Raw genomic sequence first — 27,112 nt, forward strand, 5'->3', positions numbered from 1 at the left:
TAGATAGTAGACTCTTTAAAACAAATGGTAAGACGACATTAGAAAGATTGCGTTAGTACATGATTTGGATAGTAAATAAACGTGAAACTTGGAAATTATTAGATTAATTTCTCCATTATATGTCGACGAATGAGTGGTATAATTTCCAAGTTGTGAGTCGACTTATAGTTTGTCGCAATCTCTTTGTTATGTATGCAAAGAAGATTTTTTTTTTTAATTTAGTTATCAAGTTGCAAGTCTTTCATTTTAATTCTTTTCAAATTTAAATTACACGAAGTGACACTAACACATTAAAAATTTCATTAATAAACGCTTCAATAGAATGCGCTGCGGCTTTAATTTCATTTTTATTTAAATAATTTTAATAAATTGTTCAGTAAATCTAGTGGTATATTTCATTTAATTTCTCTTTTTTATGTTACGTTTCATACTTTTTTTTTAATAAAAATTATTGATTTTCTTTTCTGTTTTTCATTATCACGGATATGCTATTCGTACATAAATATTTTGTTTTGTTTTTTGTTAACAAGATAGCCCATACCACCAATGTTTATAATATTATTTTAAGTACGGTGGCCATAGGTAAATTAAGCTTAATTTTCCAAAACTGGAAAATTATCGGTTATAGCCGGTTTTTCTTTCTTTCGATCATCACTTAACAAGATTAGACCGTCACACGACTTTTTGTTCGTCAAGTTTTCTTTCTTCTTTTTATACATGCTCTAAGTACATCTATAGCCAAATAATTGGCGATTTAAGTGTTACGGTTAAGTACGTAAAAATTGCTAGAATGGGTAGAAGTAAGAAATTTTTCCACTGCCCGATAAATCCATAAGCAAGCCGAGCTGTGATAACCAAGGTGAAAAAACCAATTTAAAAATTGTATTTTACATGATTAGGAATGAAAATTAGAGTTTTCGTGTGAATTTTGTTGATCCGAGGCGTAGGTCAATAAACACACGAAAACGAAACTTTTCATTTTTATCCTGAGTTATGTAATGGTAAAAAGCCCTTCGGGTGTTGTGTGAAGAAATTTTTGAAAAGGCCATTCATATCCATACAAAAATCAAAAGGCCCTTCGGGAATCGCCCGAACGCCCATACGGCTAGTGCGGCACTGGAACATGAAACGTACGACTTTCGACGCATGTAGCATGTAAAAAAATATCTTCGTTGTTTAGCATAGAAGGTACCTGATCAAAGTTTATTGGATCGATCATAATTTACATAAATTCAGATTTTGAAAATTGTTCGTTTTCTTGTGTGCAATGTTGTCACATTTCTACCAAAATACCTCTATACAAAGGGAAAATGTATATTCCTCAGAGGGGGCCATTACCCAAAAAAAGATGCAAAGAGTTCCATGCAGAAAAAAGGAGTTGCAAAAAAGGTACGGACCAAGTGCTTTGTTCCTCTTCTAATGTTCTTAATATCGTTTGGAAAATATATCACTTCCCCTTTGTGCCATTTTTCCCCATCTGTGCTAGTTTCGGGTTACGGTCATGATTTCTCATTTATCAAAATTTATGTCAATAATATCAAACTATGCGACTTCTCGCCGAGGTCTTCTTCTTTCCAATTAATTTGTTATGAAAATTTCAGAATTATTATGAGGAAACGTTTTCCCAACTTTGGTCCAACAAGCCGGGCTCATTTTAGACGATTTTAATTCTGAAAAATTGAGGAAACTTTGAATAGTTCCTAAAAATTCCGAATAATTCCAAAACATTCCGAAAATTCCGAATAATATAATTCCGAAAAATTGTGAAAATAGGGCCTGCCAACAAGTGTGATGTTATCTTAGAGCTAGTGTAAGTAGCTCGGTTAGTAATTTGTGAAAGTGTTGGGAGACCATATGTACTGGACTGGTGTCAGTTAACGAAGAATATGGAACTGACAGTCCAAAAATAAACTGATGAAGTGACTTTAGAACGATCTGTAAGTCACTTGCCCATAAGTCTTATAAACATGGATTCGTTCGGCAGGACAATGTTTTACTGTAAAGAACAAACCAAGCAAAATTCTTACCAGAAATAAACTCATTTATCAAAAAAGAAAAATCAAATCTGTTAATAATTTCTGCGAAAAAAGACAGTTCATGTACTAATTGACTAATAAACGAAGTTAGTAACGATTATTCCAAAAACTAATGAAATAGAGCCAAAATTACGAGAACAAACAAACCAATTAGAATACTTAGACTTAAAAACAATAATTTTCTGCTTGAATTACACCTGACACTTTTGTCTCTTAAACAAACAAAGAACGGCCCGCGCAATATTAGGCCAAATCTGAATCGGTAATTTCTAATCGCCATGATTTTGATATGTTTGCTATTTTTCATGAATCAAAAACACCGTTCACGGGATGCCTATTCTAAAAACAATTTACGGAGAGCAACTCCAACATTTATACCTTCCAATGGAAAAATTCAAGGGGGCTGCAACCGTTTCAAGAATTGAAAAAATTTAGTACGGGCTTCGAGGGCTGTTAACATAAAGCATTAGCTTTTGGAATATTCCATGCACTTAAACTGATCTAATTAAGAGATGTGTTAATTGATACTACGAACAAAACGCAAACATTTCTACCTAAAAAGAGTAAACCGTACAAATCGACACATATAAAAATCAACATTCGAACGTTTTTAACGAAGAAACGTTTTCAATGAATGTTCCAATAAATTTTTGTTTTGCTTTTTCTAGACTATTTCAAATTTAGACCACATCAAAAACAATTTTCCCGCATCGCTCAAATCGAAAACATCCCATTCGATTTGTGTTGATAGTAGTGTGGCTATATGCTGTGGCCACTGGAGTATATTTCAGCTTAGTTTTATGTTGGACAATTCTAATGACATCGTACGGACGTGATCATCATCATCGTGCCCATTCAAATAATGTTGATTGTAGGTAGTCATTTGGCTAGTAGCTGTAATCTTGGTGTCATTGTTGAATCTCGGTTCCGGATTCGGATTGGATGGCTTATTAGTGTTCGTTTGCGGTAGATTATGTGGGTCATCATCATAGTCACTGTCACTGTCTGAACTGTCATCGTCAAATACATTGTTATTGACTGGTTTCGCAGTAGTATTGTCGGCGAGAGATTGCGTCGAGTGATTCTGTGGCATTGTTTCATTGGGCTTCACTTCGAAGAAACTGTTGAGAACGCTGTTGTTTTTATCGAATGGTAGCTCACTGTCCAGACCAGTTTCAACGTAGATTTCGGCAAATGTTTGTGCGGGCTCCTTCTCAATTAACGGCGTATAGTTCTGATATAGACTAAGCGGTGGCCAAGCTAGTTGCTGACGCAAATTATTTTCAATTGAAAGGAATTTACGGCGCGATTTTTCAATGTTATGGAAACGGTATCGCAGTTTACGCATAAACAATCTATCGATGATAAAGGCTTCAATCAATAACGATAGAATAAAATTCAGTGCGCCATAACCAATGATGTACGCCCGGAACGTTCTGTCCGGCGGTACAACTAATTCGAAAACATTCGCTAATGCTGCTGGCGGTTCCAAAGTCAGCCATATCGAAAAAGCTACGTTCAGTACGATGGCAGCCAAAAATCCGTAGTTTGTGAGTATTGACTTGCGGTACGGTGCTCCCTTAGAGAAAATGAATGCCAGAATGACGTACTGGAAGCAACTTATACTAAACACGGTATAATTCTCCAGGCATCCATGATTGAATTTCGCTTCTTCGGTGTAGTTGAACGGAACGAACCAATCCTGTGCACGGAGATGAAACCATCCGCCAACTTGGAAGGCTGCTGCGACAAGAAAATGAAGTGCCAATGATGCTATTGGTGTCATGGACACTAGCGAACTGAGTGGTGTTTGTTTCACCAGGGGTCCGTCATACGCTTCCGTCCTTCCGAAAAAGAACGCAAACACCGATATCATAAACAGATCGATGTACAAGAACTGGATGTCCGTTAAATTCGAATCGATCGAGTATAGAATCAGCACCGATAGAAATTGAACCAGCGAATAGGCAGCCATATACTTAAATATGCCGACAGACGTTACCAAAGCTGCACGACCCTGCTTTATAATGTCCGGAACACAGGCTATTGTTGGATTCTTTGATGTAAAAGGCGAGGCAACCGAACTTTCGGCTTCCGACAGGGAAATTCCAGTGTGAGCTGCTTTCAACGCACCTGAAACATACAAATAGAAACTGTCAAGGTGCAAAACTACATCTTTGGCTTAATCTCATTTAAAACGTGAAAGGAGCGAAAGAAAGTTTTTAGCCCCGTACGAAGTACGAAGGGGCTTATAGGATTACGATGCCGTGTGTAATTGATGGAATTCGAAGCAGACGGTAAGGGCAAAGTGTTTGCCTATGTTCATAGATGACGAATCCGCAATAAAAATTTGGGCCGTCTGTCCGTCTGTCCGTCTGTCCGTCTGTCCGTCTGTCCGTCTGTCCGTCTGTCCGTCTGTCCGTCACGTCAATATCTTGAGTAAATCAAATCCGATTTCAAAAATTTTTTTTTTCCCTGAAAGATAGTCAAAATAGTGAGGCTAAGTTCGAAGATGGGCATATTCGGGTCGGCCCTTCGTCAGTTAGGGCCACCTAAGTGATTTAAGGTCTTTTGGTGATATTTATGGCAAAATAAACGATGGAAATGTAAATGACACGGCAAATGATAGGTATTGTCAATACCAATCCAGGAAAAAAAAGTTTTTTAAAATCGGGTGAGTGGACCGTGAGTTAGGGCCTTAGAAGTGAAAAGCTACTAGGGCCCTAAGTGTATTTTACATAGAACTCAAGTAAATTTCATTCGTTTTTCGTAATTTTTGTGTCATTTGGAAGGTAATCAAAAGCCGAATAGAATGTTGTTGAAAAAAAATTAAATTTGGGTCCTCGGACTAAGGCCGCTACTAGGGCCCTATGCGTATTTTACATACAACACGAGTAAATTTCATCCGTTTTTCGTAATTTTTGTTTCATTTGAAAGATAATCGAACACCGAATAGAATGTTGTTGAAAAAAAAATTAAATTTGGGTCCTTGGACTAAGGCCGCTACTATGGCCCTATGTGTATTTTACATATAACTCGAGCAAATTTCATCCGTTTTTCGTAATTTTTGTTTCATTTGGAAGGTAATCAAAGACCGAATAGAATGTTGTTGAAAAAAAATTAAATTTGGGTCCTTGGACTAAGGCCACTACTAGGGCCCTATGTGTATTTTACATTGAACTCGAGTAAATTTCATTCGTTTTTCGTAATTTTTGTGTCATTTGGAAGGTAATCAAAGGCCGAATAGAATGTTGTTAAAAAAAATTAAATTTGGGTCCTCGGACTAAGGCTGCTACTAGGGCCCTATGCGTATTTTACATATAACTCGAGCAAATTTCATCCGTTTTTCGTAATTTTTGTTTCATTTGGAAGGTAATCAAAGGCCGAATAGAATGTTGTATAAAAAAAAATTAAATTTGTGTCCTCGGACTAAGGCCGCTACTAGGGCCCTATGCGTATTTTACATACAACTCGAGTAAATTTCATCCGTTTTTCGTAATTTTTGTTTCATTTGAAAGATAATCGAACACCGAATAGAATGTTGTTGAAAAAAAAATTAAATTTGGGTCCTCGGACTAAGGCCGCTACTAGGGCCCTATGCGTATTTTACATACAACTCGAGTAAATTTCATCCGTTTTTCGTAATTTTTGTATCATTTGAAAGATAATCGAACACCGAATAGAATGTTGGTGAAAAAAAAATTAAATTTGGGTCCTTGGACTAAGGCCGTTACTAGGGCCCTATGTGTATTTTACATATAGCTCGAGCAAATTTCATCCGTTTTTCGTAATTTTTGTTTCATTTGGAAGGTAATCAAAGGCCGAATAGAATGTTGTTGAAAAAAAATTAAATTTGGGTCCTCGGACTAAGGCCGCTACTAGGGCCCAATGTGTATTTTACATATAACTCGAGCAAATTTCATCCGTTTTTCGTATTTTTTGTTTCATTTGGAAGGTAATCAAAGGCCGAATAGAATGTAGTTGAAAAAAAAATATATTTGGATCATCGGACTGAGGCCGATACTAGGCCCTATGTGTATTTATATTCAATAAATTAAAATTTTAGGGCTATTTGAAATTTTTGTTTTATTTGAAAGAAACGTCGTACGGGGCTTCGTAATTGCGCTATGCGCAATTTCTAAGATGTACACATTACATAATAATTTTACTTTAACTACTTTAACCGGCGCATAGGCTTAAGGTCAAAGTAGGGTGACAGACGCACTAGGGTCACGTACGCAATAGATATACGGGTTTGTACGGGGCTCAGTCGCAGCAAACGCTCCGACTGTTCTGATGGCTCGTTTTATTTAAATTTTGACGCAAAAGTCTGGTGTCTTACCTACGTCATTAGCGCCATCGCCACACATCGCAACATAATATCCCAGATCTTGCAATTCCAATATCAGAGACTGTTTTTGTTCCGGTGCCATTCGCGCAAATATAGTGCCACGAGTAACGAACTTTGGCAACAGTTCCGGAAAATGATCGCGAATAATACCCCACGTCTTACCAATCATGGCAAACCGGTAATTGTTACTTGGTAATTCAGGCACTAATTTTAATGGATCCTCGTCGTCGTAATCATCGTCATCAGCTTTCTCTTTCATCCGGTATCCAGCTTCCACATCACGTTGCGTTACATTTGTTGTCTGTGTGCACGTATCAATTTCAAGGCTTGCAACACTGTTACTATTGGTCATGAGGCAATACTCTCCGCCGTATCCATTCGGTGTCTGTGCAATAGACGAATGACAGCCCATATTGGCCGCACCGTCACCCAAATCACCATCAACCATATTAGTAACCAATGGCATCATAACTGGTCTGCCTGATGTACCATTTAGATTGTAAAACAATTCGTAGGCTCCCGGTTCGGTTGGATGCGGCCTGGTATTAACAATTATTACACTTTGTCCCTTTGTTATCATATCACAGTCACGGGCAACGCTCAGAGCCGTCAGTATGTTATCACCAGTCACCATAATTGTTCGGATATTCGCCGACATTAAATTGTTGATAATTGTAATTGTATCCGTCTTCAGTCGATTTTCCAACACAACAAAACCTTGGAATTCTAAGTCGCATTCGATTTTTTCACGAGATATTCGTTGCACCTTAGCATAGGTCATTTTCGGACTAAGTGGCTTATGCGCAACAGCAATGATACGGTATCCTTGTTGAGCGTATTCGTCCAATTTCGAATGAAAGTCATTTGGGATCGTCTCCTGAAAACCAATTGGATGTCAGAAAAAATCCGAATCACGACGCAGTCAATCAAACTTACTGGCTTGCATAATGTTAGGATCATTTCCGGTGAACCCTTACAGTACACATTGAAGTTCTTGTCCATAAGTTTTCGTGTTATTACCGACATTCTCTGCAATGAACTGGTAAAGGTGAACTCGCGTACGATACCTATGTCCATTGAGTTCAAGGTACCGTCATAGTTGTCACCTTCAGTAACTGTGAAGACTATGGGAAACGTTCAAATCAATTAATTTGAAATACAACTGTCGTCAGTCATTTTTGTATCAAAGTTTACTTCAACTAAATCCATCACTGGTGCGTATTCCTTTCGTACCACTATCATGTGGGTGTGAATGACTATTGCACCATCATAAGAATATTTCAGGAATGCGTACCAGCTAGTGCATCCAAACTTCAGTACAAAATTGATTGCGACTCACTGTAACATTTGTTGAAGAGCGTCGAAGTAAAAAACTTACCAGCATCTTTCGGTGGCTTCACAGTTGTGGGGAACAGAAGATCGTATTTTGTATCATCGGAGACGTTCGCTTCTTCCAATTGCCATCCGGTTGATTCAAACATTTTAAGATCCAACGGATCACCCTTCATCTCTCCATTCATAATAGTGATTGAGTGGCATGTAACCATACCGAAAAGGAAGTGATCATAAGGTAATCGATCGACCTGACGCATTGGTATTTGGAAATAGTTTGTGGACGCTTTCGGCACAACACCCCACATGTCCAGTCCATCTTCAGTTAGTGTACCAGTCTAAAACAATTTGGCGCAATTCATTTAAAATTGGAATCATGTTTGCTTGAATGATTGACATACTTTATCGAAACAGACACAATCAATGCTCCCAGAAACGTTTATCGATCTCGGTGATATGCAGTAAATGTTGTTCTTTTCCAATCGACGTTGAGCGTAGAATCTTCCAACACTCATTGCAGCGGGAAGAGCAGGTGGAACAGCTATTGTTATAAGATCTAAAGATTCGATTGCAATTTTTCCAGCAGACACTCCACGGGAAATCTATAAGAATGACGAAACCGATGATTAATTATACAGATCTTCCAAATGCGAAGAACTTTGTTGAATTTACTCACCTTGGTAAACAGGGTGTACATAAAACCGATACCAGCCATACAACCCAACAGCATGATGAACTTATACGAATCCTGTTCGAATTTATAATCGACTGGAGGCGGATACAAGATAGAGCGAACCAGGCCTCCTTTCGCAGTTATATTGCCGGTGTTTACAACAACAGCTAACACTTTCTCCGTACCAATGTATCGTGTTTGAATAACCTTTGTGCCGCTAAACAAAACATGCCTTGCATGTTCTTTCGGATGGAATATCAGGTCACGCTTACAAGGTAGCGGCGTCTTAGTAACCGGAACACTTTCACCTTACGATAGATAATATAAGATTGGTAAGAATACGGGATTATCAACGCTATTCAAACATTTACTCACCTGTCAGCATGGATTCATCGAGAATGCAATTGCCGGATAAAAGGACTGCATCACATGTCATTGTACATCCCGACGATGGTATTTCCAAAACATCACCGGGTACCAAATATTTTGTTTCAGTTAGTGTGGAAATTCCACCGCTGTCAATCACATTGGCTGAATCAGTGGTCATAACCGTTCTGTACAGTGCAAGTTGATTCTATTCCAGATCGTGATTAATGAACGTGTTCTCTTCATTGACAAATCTCTACTTACTTTTCTCGTTTGTATGATGGACATTGATATGCCAAATACGGACATTAGAACGATCACAATGGCATAGTAGTAGTAGTTGTATGAGAACCAAAGGCAGACCGAAAATACTTGGAAAACATAAAATGGATTCAGCAGTTCGAGGAACAGTAGTGTGAGGACACTTTTCAAAGGTATCGCAATTTTGTTGTATCCGTAGACCAAACGACGGGCATATTGGTCAGCCTTCGTTAAACCTTTTTGTTGATGTAAAACCACACTTGGAACATTGAAATCGAGCCCTTTAAGTTTAGTAAAAGTACTAGTCTGTGTGTCCCATACGTATCGAAGCTGCTTGCATTTAAATAATCGTATGGAATCGATAACTGCAAATAAATTAAATTGAATGTCAGTGACAACCTATGTATTTGCACCAGTAAACAGATTGACTAGAGCTCACGTTTAAAGATTCCACTTTGAAAGTGAATTGGAAGTCTATTCGGCAACTCATTTGTGCTGTCTTCAAACGGAACAACGTCCAACCATTTCTCCTTCTCCAATTGCATCAATTTCATCGTTTCCGCATTCAGTGTGATCACATCTTTGACATAATAAACCGTATGCTTTCCCTCGTAATGCTCGCTGACCAAGACTTTTTCGGCATATTCCAACGGGCAGCATCGGTGCGTTGCTAATAGGAACCAGTGTTTCCACCAATGCATCAACAGACGCAATAGACCACCGGTGATGATGAAACCAATCCAGCACATTGCCGTTTTGATCGGCGATCGTTGGTAACCAACCACGAACATTTCATCATCTTCACCTGCGTTAAGTATGGCATGACTAGAATTTGTATGGGATTCTGTCAAATAAAAATGGATTTTGTTAGTGGCAATATAAGATACATTTAGTGGTAATGGAGCAAAGATTCAGATTTCAAGATAAAACGATTTCAGATATCCGAAAATAGCGATTCATAAATCAAATCAGCTAAACAAATCAAGATTATTTTCGTTTATCAGTGATTAAGCACTTGATTGGATCGAAGCACCTGGTGCTTTTCTTGGATACATAAATGCAACTTGATAAAGAGCCCCCTTCCTTAAACAATGCTCTGTGTGAAATTTTACAAATTTCTGAATTTTTAAAACGATTGTCTTGTAGACGCTCCATCATGTCAGACATGCGTTAATCGAATACTTATCTTAATAGCATGCACTCAAGTGTACATAATATAATTGCACAACCTATGACGTAAGTATTTCGTTTTAAAAACAAACTCGTATCAATTTGAAAAATGCGAACAATTGGAAACGGTGACAAATTCTCAGCAAGATATGAAGGATTCCCAAGAAATATATGTAGGAATTTGGGGGTAAAAGAATTTAGAGAGTGTAAACAGAGTGAATGAAAATGATATGTTTGTGACAGTGTTACGTTCTGTGTTTTAGCGATAATGTGATTAACTGGGAGACTTGTCTAGCTAAATGAGTTTTGGTATTTAAGAGAATATTTCAAATATGCTGGTAACCTTATAGAAACGTTTCGCAGATAACCATTAAAACTGTTATCTCTATTGTTCAAATTATCTATAGCTTCGTGTTTAATTTATAAAATCTTTTACTTCATTTGTTTTAACATTCATTTTACTTTTTAATCTCAATAACCCCAGTAAGTTACTTATTTTTGTCATGGCAAAAGGTTGGTAGTGAATTGTGAAGGAATACAGACAAATTTCTACGCAGAACTAAAATTGTATTAAGGCCAGTTCATGGTCGCATATATCGCAAAAATGTATGCGAGTATGAACTGGCCTTAAGGCCAGTTCATGGTCGCATATATCGCAAAAATGTATGCGAGTATGAACTGGCCTTAAGGCCAGTTCATGGTCGCATATATCGCAAAAATGTATGCGAGTATGAACTGGCCTTAAGGCCAGTTCATGGTCGCATATATCGCAAAAATGTATGCGAGTATGAACTGGCCTTAAACCTCGTTACTAGTTACCTTTGAGTAACTCCGATATTTGTTCCAGATTTTCTAAATGTTCTTTTTGAGTTCTATGAGTACGTTTTCCAAATGAAAATCGACTTGTCGGTTTTCGTTGATTTTGATTAGCAGTTGATGTTCTGGTAGCGATAGGCATTTTCAAATAGTAATTATATGTTACGTAAAGACGGTAAATAAATAACAGCTCACTCGAGACGAAAAAAAAAGTTACACAAAAGATAAAACGCTAAATACGCTTAACGGGGTTTTCTCGCATAGTTCGATATATCGATTATATGTAGCTTAAACTAATCTCCACTTAAAATTGTATGTCTTTGATCATTTCCTGTATTCACATCGATATTGTCTTTTGCGTCTTTTCCGGTATCACAAAACAAAATCTAATTAAGTTTCTTTCTCATAAAATTTTAACACATCGCCACTTAACGCTCGGCAAATTACAGTTGTGCTATCTATTCGTAGCTAGAAGATGTCAGTCCATTACGATTGTTTTAATTGGTTGACAAACGGAAATGCTATCCAATATTCGATGTCAGTCGCCGGGATCTGGTTTCACTCTCCATCCAACAAGTGCCAAACCGATAGCCAGTCGAACAATAAGCATATTAAATGTTGCAGCAACAGTGTCGGATGAAATGTATGTTGAGTTATCGAAAATGGTCGATTCCTTTCGGATGACTGGGGTTGGATTATGGCTATACGATCGGCTGGATTCCAATGAATTGATGTGGCTTGAATGACGATCAGTGTAATACTTTAAATAATACAATTCTATTGATTCACTTCCAGAAATCATTACGTTTTAAATGGAACGTCTGCTAAAACGATATGTCCAGTCGAATGAATGTCTAATCAACACAATTTTTACTTGAAAGTTTTTTGATCAATTGAAAACGTTCTTGACATTTAGCACTACAGACCGAAAATCACAGACAGTCAATCCGCCCAATTCAATTAAATTTATTTTATTTTTTGTCGTATTGATCAAAAGGCACTCGACGATTTCTTTTTTGTGATACACTTTTTAATTATCCTCAATTAAGTACAATTTTTTCTTTGCTAACTCAAGAGTTTCTTGAATTATTGTCACGATCAAATTGCGCTATGCGTCAACTACAAATCAATTAAAGTTTTTTTTTATTGTTGTATGCTGACCAATTCAGTTCACAGATTCACTTATTAGTTCACCAGAATTCTTTTATGATTTCGTTTTATTCAAATTAACAATTCTTTTTGAAAAATACTTTTCAATTTAGAACTTCTAAGAGCACGATTTAATATGTTCATTCGCAACATACTCATATTGATGGTTGTTTGATGATATTCGCTGTGAAGTGGCAGGTCTTCGGCGATATTAATCAGTGTCATTCAACGAATATATTATTATGGTTTAGTCGATGGAAATACGCACTTCGTTTGTTGATTTATATTTTCGTTTCACTTTAATAAAATTATTTATTTTTATTTCATGTATGAGCTGTAACGCATTATCTTCACAAAGCTAAATAAAAAGATAGAAAAAGAAAATGGTCAACATTTATACGATGTCGTGGTATAATGGAAACTAAGCTCGTGAAATAATTCATAGCAAAAAGTACTCTCCAATACTCGCTTCCATATTCGCTAATTCGTGCGAAACGAGAGAAATAAATGAAAAAAAAAAAATGTGGCACCAATGACCCAACACTTAATTTAATCGCTCATTTTTCTTTAATTAATAGTACCCGTGATAGTATCCTCATTAACGCATAATCTGAATATTATTCGTTGTATGGGATTTATTCATCAATTTTCAGTTATCTACAAAATTAATTAGTTGTAATTCAAGTGGATTATTGCGTCATATGATGAATGCACCATAACGTCAATTGGGAAAGTTCAGTTACATTTGTGGAGCGATTGTTGAAAATCTCTTGAGTAATTGAATCTTCAATTATAGAAATTCTGGACATCTTCTGTTGCTAGGACGACAAAAATTTAACTTCGAACTAGTAAAGTAATCTGAGATGTCTGTAACGAAGTTATATGTCGAGTAGATGAACTTTATTTCACATGACACAGAGAGTTTTCCGTTTTCTTTCAAATATTAATTCGCTAAGAAGGACATGACAATCCACATTACATTATGAAAAATTCAATGAAATTTCTGCTATCATCGGAATTATTACGAAGAAGAAAAATACCGTCATGTGCTACTAATACAACATCTACATGAAAAATTGATTCGAACATTAATACAGATCATTCGTGCTGTGTAATGGAGAATAACTTTTTCCCTAAACGTTACGATTATCGTAAAATGTTGACAAAATCATATCTACTTGTTTCATTAATATTATACAAATGCTCATTATCCGCTGATTTATGTTAAGTTTTTCGATGAGTTTACAGTCGAAGCAGATGGACAAATATTGAAAAATATTAATAGAATTGAACAGACATGATGTGGAATATTAGGATCAAGCTGCAATATTGTCTGGCTTGATCAAATAATCAAGCTGGTTCTAACGACTTGTGTTTATTGAAATTGAAATCGAACAAACTACGAGAAATCTATTCGTTAAATAAATAGTCCGATTTAGAGTTTTTGGATTTAAATATTCGATTCCTCAGTCTCTAACAACCTTCGATCAAAAATCGCGTAAACTACTGAAAGTTCTATATCATTCCGAAAGCACTTTTCGATTCTATTAAACTACACGCTCATGAACCAATTCAAAGTCCGATCGTTTCCTGTTTGTATTGTTTCATCGATTTCAGCTGCTTAGTCAACGAATATATTACACTATAACAATAGGTAAAACAGCTGATATAGGCCGATCAAACACAAATAGTGAACAAGTTTTGAAAGTTCTTGGCCACTCTTGGGGTATACTAAAGTGGGAGCCATTTAAGACGTTGGCAGATATCAAATAAGTGAGATCATTGTGTTGGAATTTCCAATTGAAATCGATCGAATAATGTGTATGACTTTGTTGATTATACCAGACTGCGACTTATTTCGACTGGTTTCTATAATGAAAATCAGAAAAGGAACTGAATTCCACAAAAATTTAACTCAATAGAAGTTATACGTTGAAAAGTACTACTAAGCTTAACCAAATGGACGGGAAAATGCAATATGTTATCGAACAACTGGAAAACTGTCACAACCAGCTGCTTGCACAAATTAAATTGCCCTTCGAACTTTTTATTTAGTTAAATAATGAAATGATGCACAGGCTTAGCTATTTATAGAAGCATTTAAAGAAGCTGAACTATTTTTCAAAATATTTTATCAACAAACAAAAAAATATTATTCTCTTATCACTGATAGAGTCATAGAAACGAGACCTTCTAACAATTAATAATGTAGGTTAATTTTTCAATGTTACAACTGATTTACTGCGCGAATTACCTACACTTGGTAAAAAAGGAAATTGATATAGTGAATTTCTCTATAAAATAAAAACTGACACAACTATAATTCCGGTATAGATATGGATATTGAAACGCAAACAGATTAACTACATGTGATGTAATTTATTCAACAAGCGCACGTAAAAATTAGAGCCACCTTTTTTACACCTCCCATGTGAATTATGATATATATTTCTTTCTAAAACAAACGTGTGTGAATATACATAATATTCTCAACGAATTAAGTGGTGTGCGTTCGTAGAAGTGGCTGAATTTCGGTCTTTTGCACTGTCTTATCTGAGAATATCGTTTAAATATTTAGCAATTCTGTCGAAATTATTTCCACGAATTCTCTTATTTCATTCATTACAGAAAAAAAAAATTATTGAGTATTAGTGTCAACGTGGTATACGACTGGCATAGCATATGGCTGTGTGCAATGAATCATTTCAATAATCTAAAATAATTTAGTTTCTGTTCAAAACTATTCCACTGAATAAATTCTCATTATCAGCGATAGGAAATTCAGATTAATATTACTGATAATCAATCATGGTGTCGACTGTAAGAGCTGGTCACGAAGATATACTTCATATACACGGTACTTTTTCAGAGTGAAGTGTGACCAAATTATCACGCCTCGTTCATTCAAAATGTAATTATTTTCGGAGGAAATGTTTCCCCGAAAGTGTCGCAATCGGAAGTCATACACACGACCCAATAATAACCAAAGTTCGCGGACCGCAAAATGAAAAAAACGCACTTAGAACAAAATCAATAAAATATTCTCTAACGTGTTTTATGCTCGAATTGTATAAGACAGTATCGTTTCGAATTATGGATGATATCAGTGGAAAAAACTAAATCATCGACTGTTTCGACTCAATTCACCGATCGGTAACCTATTTTCACAGTTTTTCGCGACAGTTTATTTCACAATCGGTTAAATCCTTCAACAATTTAGACTTGTCTACTCGAAATTTTACCAATATTATATTTTATTACAACTATTCGTTTATCTGCTGTCACTCTGACTGAGACACACACACTGATGTTCCACATATATTTTTCCGTGCTGATTCATAAATATACGTACACATGGTTTTTCAAATTCACTCATTGTATGTTGGATACATTCATAAGATGAATGGAATCGCGCATGCACATTTTCAGAATGAATTTTGACAGTTGAAAGACGAGAAAAAAAAATTGGTGAACACAGGGTGACGATGGAGACACTCAATTTTAGACCATTGGAAGATGTGTCAACTATGCTTTTCGCTCTATACGAATTCATTTGTTATCTGCGTCGGCGACAATAATAAACGATGAGCTTTTGCTTATGCGGTCACATACAACCAAATTAATGTTAAATTTAATGAAGTATCAGATTTTGTATAATGAACTTTGAAATTACTTCAGTCAAAGAAGTAAAAGATTCGATGATTATATTGGTAATATGTTTACCGTCGACAGAAGGTTCGAGTGAACTTTCAGCTTCAAAACTAGAAGGGGATTCATATCCGCTGAACAAGTTCAGGACAAAAGAGAAACAGCACGGAAAATCGTATATTTATACATTGAGTCTTTAGTTCAACTGAGTCTTAGAGAGTAATTAATCTTATGGTAGACTGTTGATGGAACCTTGTTTGAAATCTAATATGAAACAAATAATTTTCAAATTCGTTTCATTTCACATCTACTCATATTATACGTTGTTCGTGGTGCACACCGGTTTCGTTAACTACGTTAACATCATCAGAGGCTAATAAAATTGATTCATTTCATAGTCGAATCGGAAATGGTGCTCTCCGACTATTTGAAATGTGTACTTTATGGTACACTGTAAAATGTAAAAGACCATCTTCGGAGGTAACTGGAAATGTAAGGAAAAATCAGTTTGCGTTTACATTTTCATTGCAAAATTAAACAACGAAAATAATTGTTGGAGAGGGTCATTTACGGGTGGTACGATGTCTATAACTCACGTTACAATATTTGTGGGCATACAAAACCGTTGGGTTGATCGATTTTTTCACTTCTTGTAGGTGCTTTATCAACGATATATCGGATAAAGTTGTGGTGGGTAAAGTAATTTTAATTTTCATTCATTAATTCAACAAAATGGCGTTTTCACTGTCATATATTGTAAGTATCAAGCAGAATCGGAACAAACTGGGTATAGTCGGTTTAATGGAAGAAACTTGTACGCTCGTTTTGTTTGAAGTTCATAATGTAGATACAAAATTGTAATGGACATGTGTTTGGTTGGGTTGAGCGATATACATAAACCTTTTAGCTGTAATTAATTGCTGCAAGCATTGATACGCAATTTAACAGATTTTATGACACTAACGTTATACATTGTTTTAATTCCAATGTCAATAACTGAGTATTGAAATACGAAATGCATTTCATTTATATAAAAAATATCAGAGTTTTGTGTTTGCATATCATTTCCAGGGTGATAGTATAAGAAAGCTTTCTTCTCAGAAAAGTTATGTAGAAATCGTCTGGGGACGCATAATATGCAAGTATCCAATTTCTTGTTTCAAAGTTGAATTCGTTTGAGTATTTCTTCTTTTTGTTAGAAGCTGGAAGCAGATAGTTTTAATAATAAATAAGAAAAAGGAAAACATGATTTTTGCTGCTTGATATGAAATTCATAAATAAAATTAGGTCGTTTCAGTGAGAGTAATTTCTCGGCTGATTATATTTAGTAAAATCATCACATGATAATTTGTGTTCCGTAAAGAATTGAGTTTTTATATGTTCCCGTTTGAGATGTTAAGAGGATTAAAGGAACTTAAAGAGGTGAACAGCCTGACGGAGCTACGGAATGAAGAAAATATAAAATAATCCGGAAAATAAAGTTGTCAAAATAAGTCAAAATAATCCGTTTATAATGCTAAGAGGAAAATGTCTGTTCAAAGGATGTTCCTGCGACACTCTTATAAATATGAAACCAGACAAAATTCTTTAATTCCTCTTCTGTCTGCTACAAACAGACGAACAACTTAAATTGTAGAGTCTTACCATTTCGCACCAAATCATGGTACGTGATTTTGGACAAAAATCTAGGTCTTCGTTTGTTAATCAACCAAATTACAATCTACACGTAAATCACATTCCACCGTAGATTATGCCTGTTTTCACTCGGCTCCGATTGTAGGACGATCAGGAATTGATACTGTTAAATTCTGAATCTGGAATAATCTGGGTCTATTGGAAACACTTTGACTCTCTCTTCTAAACTTGATTGATGGAGAAATTCACGTCAAGGAAATATAAATACATTTCCATAGACTTGTAATGATATAGATCGTGTATTTCTTCTATTACCTAACTATTACTCATATACCAAGCGAAAAACCTGTTACCATTCATTGCTAATATTTTCTACAACTAAACATTTTATGGTAATTTTCATAATATTTTGCATTTATTAGACATATTGGCTACAAATTCTTTAATTTACGACTAGTAAAGTACATTTGATTAGAATGTTATATCATTGTAATTTTCTATTTAAATTGTTAATGGTAATTGTTGGTAGTGGGAAATGAAGAGAAGAAAAAACCAGAATAAATTTCCACGCCGAGACGTAAATGTGAAGAGACGTATGGGTAACTCCAGGGTTAGTTGCGTTACAAATCTCGTCATTTCTGAGGCATAAAGTGAGCTGTGTTGGCTATGTTTTGCGGTGACAAATCAGTCTATAAATTTTCTAATACTCAGGAAACCCAGTGCTTTCATGCCAACACGAATTTGAATTTTTAGCCTGCGAAGTGTGACTTGTGTGACCGAAGAAGTCGGCGGTTAGTTGTGTTACACGTTTGTGACTTTTCGAAATACCTTTCACCAAATGTAAACTGATTTCTGTAAACTTTTTTTTCCCTGAAAGATATGGTCAAGACGCGCAGTCTAAGCCCAATATGAGGTTGGTAGCCCAAATATAAGGTGATGTGTCTATAAAAGTGATAATTTTCGATGGTCACATTAATAGCCAGAATTTTTTTTTTTTCGAAATTGGTTGTTGTTGCCCCACAGAAAATGTTGCTTTGACTCAAAAATGTTTAAAAAAATGGTTACAAAATTTTTCGAGATAACCTCGACGAGTCAAAATTCGAGGATGACACTTATCACCACTAAGAAGCTGATTTCACCTACTTCACTCACCCAACTAACCTGATCGAGCCAAAGTTATTTTTCTCGTGAAGTCATATGCTGTAGCTTTTGAATGACACCGATCTTCAGTTTTTATATGAAAAATTTAATTTTGGCAACGTTTGGGTCGAGGTGATTTCACCTTACTTCGAAGCAGAATGAACCAAAAATCTTCTAAAAATTTAATTTTGTATCATTTGGTGCAATTGTGGAATTATAGCGTTCGTTTCTACAGGGAAACAAGTTTACAGAAATCATTTCAGATTTATTGAGAATATCTTGGAAAGTCGAATACAAACAAACACTTTTCGGTCACATCTCTCCGAGACGTTATGCCAATGACCTCATATTGGTGTCAAACTACGCGTCTTGTCAATAGATTTCAGCAAAAAAAAAAGTTTAGTGAAATCGGTTCAGGTTTCGTGAAATAAACTATAATTTTCAAAAATTTTATAAAAACAAGCATACATTTCTCCACGAGATTTTCAGCCACCTTATATTAGGCTTAAACGACGAGTCTGGTCAACAGCTTTCAAGAAAAAAAAAAGTTTACTGAAGTCGGTTTTCATTTGGTGAAAATATTTCGAAAAGTCTCAAATTAGCTGGAGTTACCCATATATTGGTCGGTTAAAATAAGTAAAATTATATTTGGAGTACTTCAACTCGTTAATCTTAATAAGTTACGGATGAGCAATGGAATTAATGGCATACCTTGTTCCAAATATTGCAAAAAGTCGATATTTTTTTTGGCTATTTTCGAAAACCATTTCTTTTCTAAGTTATTTGTCTTAAAAATGAAAATTATATTCAGATCATGTATCCGCATTTTTATTTTTTCTTCCCTTACGCTGTGGATATAATATACGCTGGAAGAAAAAGGTCGATTTCAATTTTCAATACATTTAGTTATCATTCTTAAGGCGTTGTAGCATACATAAAAAAGGAAGAAGTGAAGAAGAAAAAGAAAAACGACAAAAGAAAATTTTGCGTGGGAATGTTACGTGAAAAATTGCGTTTTTCATGGATTTTAAATTGTGTGTACATTATATATGGTTGGCACAAGTCTGCTGAAGTTAAGGAATTTATATTTTCAATATGTTGGTTCATGCGAAATTTCAGTGTCTCTTAACTGAGATGATAACAAGTTTTTTTTGGGTATTGAAGCTGACAATATTATTACAAAATTTAACGCGCAGATATATCCAATATACTGCATGAATGTAGTGAAAACATTTTAACAAACCCAAAATACGATCGAATCGATTTTAATTATATTTTTTCCTGTAAGCCTTTGACAAAGGCACGATTTTCTAGAGATTTTTTTTTTGTCATTCATGGTTAATATCTTTTTTTCGATAGGAAAAACATATACCACAAACAGCTAAAAATACTTCTTCTTAGGCTAACAAAAAATTAAAAGCTTAGCCACAAAAACTTTTTATTGGAAATAAATTAATGGTTCACCTTCTATTGACCCATGAACAGTAAAAGCACACCGAGAGAACACCAATAAATACACAATTTATACCAAGTTATTTCGGCAATAAATATTGAGGTAAGCGAAAGTTAAAGTTGTCAAATCGATGAAGTGAGAGGCGTTGGGTCAAGTACAATTTTCTTCAATAATATCAACTTAACCAGCAATGTGTAACATAAAGTTTACGCTCTCTATCATAATAGGTATATTTACACCCGCAATACAATAAATATCTAACGAGATAATTAGTTTCACTTAAGTGTTCACTTCATATGAAAAGATAAAAATTTATCTTTTTTACGGCAAAATCGATTATAGATGTTACTACAATAAGTAGAAGGAATCTCCTTTATCTATAGATATTCAATGCAAAGTGTGCGTATAGTAATACTATACATACATGCACGGTGTTGAAGCGTTTAATGCTGGAGTCGTTATCAAGTTTGTAATAAAATTATTTTTGATCGGATAAAATAAGCCAACCATATAAGAGGACAATATTATAGATATACAGATTGTTAAGTTGTTGGCTGAATGTGACGTCATGGCATTAACAAAAATGTACGAAGTTGATTTTAACTTGAAGTCAGTTCATGTTATTTACAGTGGACTGGCTCTAAGCCAAGAACACGCCTAAATTTAGCTAAATCTTCAGTCTATTAAAGATGATGTTATTTAGGGGAGATCTATGAATCACGTCAGGGCGGGGTTCGGACTTTATTTTGAAAAAGTATTTTATTGTGTTCTACGAGGGGAAAGGGTCAGAAAATTCGAGAACTCACATGATTTATTTATATTCTTTTCCAATCTTGTTCAAGAACTTTATATGAAATATATCGAAAACGAACCCGTTCTATATAAGAAAGTATTGATCATAATATAACAAACTCTGTATCAGTTCAACGGCAGCAATTTCAAAAATGTTCATATACTGCTTAAGTTCAGAATGAGTCGACCGATCAGTTAGTTTTCCTACAAATTTTAAGTCAGAATCGATAGTTGGGTCTGAAACTGATATTATCGATTTCAGGTAACGCTGGCCTGTTTCGAGTTTTGAAATCCACTGAAGTTCCAAATTCTTAGTAATAAGTGAACGTAGATTGCAGTTTGTAATTAAACTATCAAAAGGATATCTGTGTAGCTCTAGTATGAAAGAAATCAATACGAAGGAGCTACAAAAATAGTACTCTTTAGATTATGTCCGGCCCAAGCTTCCAAATTTTAACTTTTAAGAATGAGTCCCACAAGAGGTTTCATTTATTTTACTCCATTAAAACTCATTTCTCATACTGTAAAGAGGGATTCTTTTGAAAAAGTATCTACCAAAATCGGAGCATTTTTTAGCGGACTTTTTTATATGTGCCCTGAAAGGTATGGGTCTCTGGAAACCAAAACTACTGTCAAAAAAATTATCCTCTTGAAAAACTGCTTTTGGATCCCGAAATTGAATTACATAGTTCGAACGACACCAACGTGGATGTATCCAGAAATAGTTTCTCAATTTGATGCTTATTTCAAAGAAACCGTGTCATCAATAACGAACATAGAATTCAATGAAAAGAAATGGCAAATTTGCAGTCTTCCAATTAGAGACGGTGGTATCGGCATACGAAGTGTCAATGACATTGGACTTAAATCTTTCTTATCCTCAGTAGCAAATACTCGTCGGCTCGTCCACTATATTCTGTCAATTTATGACCCAGACGAGATTAATAATGTGTCTTATTACAACGAGGCCTTGGATGAATGGAATCGACGTTATACAACTATTCCACACTAAAACAAGCAATTCAGAAAAACTGGGACAAAATCGTTATCAATTCGTTCAAGTCATCTGTTCATTCTTCAAACAAGGAAGACTCAGCTATATTCCTCGCATCTCAAGCTCCTGAGGCTGGTGCCTGGCTGAATGTTCTACCTTCAAAAACGATTGGAACATTACTACAAAATAATGTCTTCAGAATCTTGTTAGCACTACGATATGGATGTAATGTTTGTATCCCGCATGAATGTCGTTGTACTGAAGCAGTTGTAAACTAAGATGGCATACACGGTCTATCTTGCAAATTGAGCGCAGCTAGATTTGCAAGACATGCGGAATTCAATAATATAATCAAATTATCACTATGCTCAGCTCAAATCCCGGCGAGATTAGAACCACCTGGACTAAACCATCAGAACAACGAGAAAACGGATGGCATTACTTTAATACCTTGGTCCAATGGTCGTTTCCTAACATGGGATGCCACTTGTAATTATACTCTGGCGTCTTCATATATTGACATATCAAGTACATCTTGCGGTAAAATTGCCGAAAATTTTGCTAAAAGGAAACGAAACAAGTACAAGGACCTGTTAGCTAACAACAATCATCTGTTCGTTCCTTTTGCAATTGAAACACTGGGACCCATTTGTGACGCGGAAAAAAAAAAATTTGTTTACAATATTGGAAAAAGAATGGAACAGATATTGGTGGACCTGTTTCAAAGAATTAGTGTGGCATTACAAAATTACAATGCTGGCTGCGTGATGGGCACACTACCAGAATCAAAATCTCTGGACGAAATATTTTTATTGTAATTCAAAAAACTTTTGTTAAAGCATTTTACAATGAATACAATGAATGTACCTTCGAAGATCGAAGTACTCAAAGTTCTTCGAACACGGAAAGATCCAAAAATATTTTTCGATATCAGCGAAAGCAATACGCGGTAACCTTCCGATTATACGTTGAAAATATGAAAAACATCCATCATTACCTGTGCTTATTATTGTGTGATAATGACTGTTTATAGAGTAAATTATTTAATTTCTATTACATAAGCTCATGACAAGACATGCATTGAATTTAATGAATACGTTTGTGAATAGCGAGTAAATTTAATAATTTATGTACACAATATAATTATATTCAACAAACGTAAAGCACCTAAACTTTTAGATAAGCTAGATGAATTATATCGTGTGAAGATTATTTAATAAAATTTAATTAATTCTCACAACTTGATGAAATTGCATCCGGAGTTATAATGGAATGGCGGACTAAAGTGTATACAAAGTTCAGAAGTTCTTGTTGTTCTTTGAACGAACAAAAAGGAGCTTATTCGAAGGTCGAGTGGTTCGGTTCGGTAAACAATAAAGTTACCTCGACGGTTGAACGAGAATAAATCTCTGCCACAATAAATAATTAATTGCATTTATATTGCTTGAATATTGTCATCATTGTAAAAGTTGGAAAAATCACGTTCCTCAGAATGTTTACTTGCAATGTTCCACATTCATAATTAAAACAGGAAAGCACAGCTAGTTGCATAAATAAATAAAATTAAACTTTTTTAGAAAGAATTTTTTCACATGAAAAGTACTTTACGTCTTCACCTACATTAAGTTGAATCAGTAATTTAGACGTAAGTAGTTTTCATTACTAATAGTGGTTTTTCGATCGCGAGCATCATTTCTAGCATATTTACAGTATGATAATTTAGACAATATCATTCTTACTCTATGAAAATAAGTCGATTTTTGGATAGATTCGGAAACTGCAGCGGACTTCAGTGTAATTTAAAAATTAATTGAATGGGTATATGAGCTGGTCCATTCATACAGACAAAACTGTTCTTTATCTCGTTCAAGTACCAGCAGTTCTATTTGTATGAGTGGACCAGCTAAAAATCAGCTGAAGCAAATTCCTATCTAAATTTGACAGTTCGTATAAACAAGTACAAGCAGTTCTATTTGTATGAGTGGACCAGCTGAAGCAAATTCCTATCTAAATTTGACTGATGTCCACTGCATGTTATGAATAGAGCTTAAGTTTTACCGAAGAAGTTCAGAACATATTAGTCATTGCCACTCCACTCCCCACTTCCAGACCTCCGCTGGCTACAGACTTCGGGACGATTTATTCTGTTACAAACGGTACGTTGTAATTACAATTGACGTGCTTCTCCTCGGTATATGCAATTTTTGTTTGTTAATTTAAGGATTTACCGACCGGCAGCACGTCAAGTACAGTACGTACTTGGTTCCAAATTTTTATTTTGGAGAGTGGGGATGTTATAGCCCGACCCGAAGGGTATGAATGTACTCATAACTGTTATGTTTTACTCCATGGGTTTTTTTTTATTTATTAGTTCTATGAGAGATTTTGCTTATACGCAACCGATGACTAGCCGTTTGTGAAAGGTCGTTAATGGCTAACAATTCAGTGAACTTTTAATAAGTCGCAGCAACAATAAACAATACAAGAAGCATAGTCATGCGAATGTTTTGCAGTTGAAAATATTCAATTTCAAATATAATCTAGTCGAGAAAAAATGTCAAGGTCATTTTTAAGGTTTTATTTACTAACAACTTAGGTATATATTTTGTACATAATACAATTTAGGTACTTCACTTGGAATGTCTTTTTTTGTTATTATTCTGTTTCAATGAATTCGTGTTTTAACAGCCACTTCGTGATCAGATAAACTTTCGGAATTAGTAAATAATAAAGAATTTACGGTGCCTATATCGTACGAATGTAACTAATAAACCAATTTGGACTCTATGATGTTTTCCATGAATTTTTTTTTGTTCATTTCGTTTACCGCAGTGTACCTACTTACTATACCTAGCAAAAACAAGCAGGCTTATTGTGCATGAATGCCACAATCAAATTGATATTTCATTATATTCATTTTGTTCGCTAATCTATGTGTAATGAGGACAATGCGAATTCTAATTAATTCGTTAATAAACATTGTCAAATTGTCACGAACCAGTTCAGTTTTATGTGATAAGGCACAGCTGTTTCGTATCAAATTCTTTCAACGTCTTGCTGTAGTTGTTTAGTCAAAAGATCATTCTTGTAGAGATCGTGTTATCACTTTGTATATTACTCCATGTGAGATATATATTCGTTCATTCCACACATTCGCTCAAAGATGAACATGTACGTACACAGATTCATTCATTCATACCACTTCCACACGCGAAACTGATAAGACATTTTATTTCGTTGAATGAAAGTTATGGTTTGATTAGCAATTTAGTAGAAAGATACTGGAAGATAACTTGTTAAAGGAAAGGAATGTCTAAGTACTTTGTACCAACAATATTGAGGTGATATATTTTGTATAAAACACTGGCCGATTCTTTACACAAATGCCTTAACAGAAGTAGTGATTTTGTAACCATACGCTTACTGTTTTTGAAAAGGTAAAAAGTGGTTGTGTTGGGTACGCTGAGCATTAGTGATCGACAAAAAAACACCAGAAAAACCAAAATATGAAACACAAGTACGAAATTATGGATAATAACATCAACTGGTTTTTCTCAACAACAACACAATGATTTTCCATTTTAATTTTTTTTTTCATGCCAGACCATGACCGTGAAAATGTATTACAAAAACAGAATTCTGAATTATTTGTACACATATCGATTTGTAGTAGTTCATAACGAAAATATGAGACAATGGATCGAATCTCAAAACTATAATACAGTCAACAATGTCGACTCAACATTCACATTACTTATTCTTACCCCTTTCGTACGGAACTTTTTTCATGTTGCTCGTCTGTCTGTTGATAGTTTATTCCGATGTACATCAAATTGCATTTTCTGGTTATATCAGGTCTGATGTGATTCTTTTCTCAATGTAATTTTGTTCTTATCCACTAATACACTAAATATTAAAATTGGTTTGAAAGTACACCGACTCTTTGTTTATGAACAAAAAAAAATGTTAAGGAGTTTTGCACAACTTCGAATTATATTCACTTAGACAACACAACAAAAGACACGTATAACTTTGCACAGAATTCGATATTGCAAATGATTATCAATTCAATAACTTTTTTTCTTCGCTCAAACCTTTTATGAACACACAAGAACAACAAAGTACATCTGTGTACGAAACAGGTAGATTTTATGTTTTATTATTTTGAACCGAAAATTTTCGAAACAACTTACTACACAGGAGAGATAATAACTATCTACATTTTGAAACGACAAAAAAAAAGTTACCAAGACACAAATATCAACAACATGCCTGTTATCCGCACATTCAATCTATTGGATGCTCTTAGCCATAATGTGTTACACACTATCCATCTCACTTTTACTTCAACACAAATCGCATTGATTCGGCTAACGATCTTTTTCAGTCAACGTGTTTTTAGCGACTGTATATGTCAAATTAAAATTAAAAGAAAAAAAAAACATTATTTACACCGTGCGATTATCAAAATGAGCCTCTATGTATGTATATAGATCTAATATTTCTCGTATTTGTATTCACAATCATATAACAACAACACTCATGTATCAATATTTTGAGCTATGACTTGGTATTGCCACGTGAGGTAGCAGTTAGATGGGGATAATAAGAAGATGTTTTGTAATCGGTCAATTGCTCAATTAATTTTGCTTTGAACTATTCTCAAAGCTTTACCAGAGATTTTTTTCTTATTTTAACGACTGGTATATCTATTTATTTATTCAAAGCGAAAAAAAAGACTGCTCGCATACGGCGCAGTCAATAAAAAAACGATCTTTTCAATCAACAAATATTATAATAAATAAAAATCATCCGCTCTATTACTTCCTAAAGTTCCAAGAATACATGCCGCATTGCCTCTTTGTATAGCAATAGAAATTTTCTGCAACAGATAATCTTTGGAACGTGGCTCCCCTGATGCTCTCTTCATCAACGATCCCAACTTGTCAATAAATTTCCTTGTTTCTGGACCCATGCAACCTAATGATTCAAAGGCAAGGGGGGTAAATAAATAGTTTTCTTTAAGACGTATATAATGATTATGCTTAAATCTCTCCGCTTTATCTGCAATAGACCCTGCTTTCTTAGAGGATTCACTGATGTATGAAGGAGCCAAAGTATCACGTATTGTTACATCCCATAAAAGTGATTTTCCATGACTCCACGGAACTACTGTCATACCATCAGGTCTTTTACCGTCGTCTCTAGAAATACCAGGTGGTTGCAAAATATTGGGAAATCCTGCAGAGGAAAATGCATGACCAAAAACATTATTGACAGAATCGTGTTTAGCAAT

General features: G+C 35.0%; 1 protein-coding gene and 1 long non-coding RNA gene across 5 annotated transcripts; one reads left to right on the plus strand and one right to left on the minus strand.

The window, feature by feature from the left end:
- Nucleotides 1-2,689: 2,689 nt before the first annotated feature.
- LOC119081001 (probable cation-transporting ATPase 13A3) lies at nucleotides 2,690-26,285 on the minus strand. 4 transcript variants are annotated; one of them, XM_037189673.1, is made up of 11 exons: nucleotides 15,397-15,467; nucleotides 11,009-12,512; nucleotides 9,459-9,863; nucleotides 9,023-9,384; nucleotides 8,768-8,966; nucleotides 8,396-8,700; nucleotides 8,121-8,321; nucleotides 7,766-8,057; nucleotides 7,324-7,511; nucleotides 6,379-7,264; nucleotides 2,690-4,169 (listed from the first exon to the last, which is right to left on the minus strand). In XM_037189673.1, exons 2-11 carry the CDS (start codon nucleotides 11,145-11,147, stop codon nucleotides 2,824-2,826), a joined length of 4,323 nt encoding a protein of 1,440 aa, XP_037045568.1. In that variant the 5' UTR covers nucleotides 11,148-12,512; nucleotides 15,397-15,467; the 3' UTR covers nucleotides 2,690-2,823. The 4 variants fall into 4 exon arrangements, with proteins under 4 accessions (XP_037045568.1, XP_037045567.1, XP_037045569.1 ...); XM_037189672.1 differs by lacking the exon at nucleotides 15,397-15,467 and adding an exon at nucleotides 15,205-15,376; XM_037189674.1 differs by lacking the exon at nucleotides 15,397-15,467 and adding an exon at nucleotides 15,313-15,374.
- On the plus strand, nucleotides 21,914-22,378 carry LOC119081037. The gene is made up of 2 exons (XR_005088422.1): nucleotides 21,914-21,965; nucleotides 22,189-22,378. It is a non-coding gene; the product is annotated as an uncharacterized LOC119081037 (long non-coding RNA).
- Nucleotides 26,286-27,112: the final 827 nt, after the last annotated feature.

Source organism: Bradysia coprophila, unplaced genomic scaffold (genome assembly GCF_014529535.1).
Source record: "Bradysia coprophila strain Holo2 unplaced genomic scaffold, BU_Bcop_v1 contig_350, whole genome shotgun sequence".
In the NCBI taxonomy this organism is placed as follows: Eukaryota; Metazoa; Arthropoda; class Insecta; order Diptera; family Sciaridae; genus Bradysia; species Bradysia coprophila.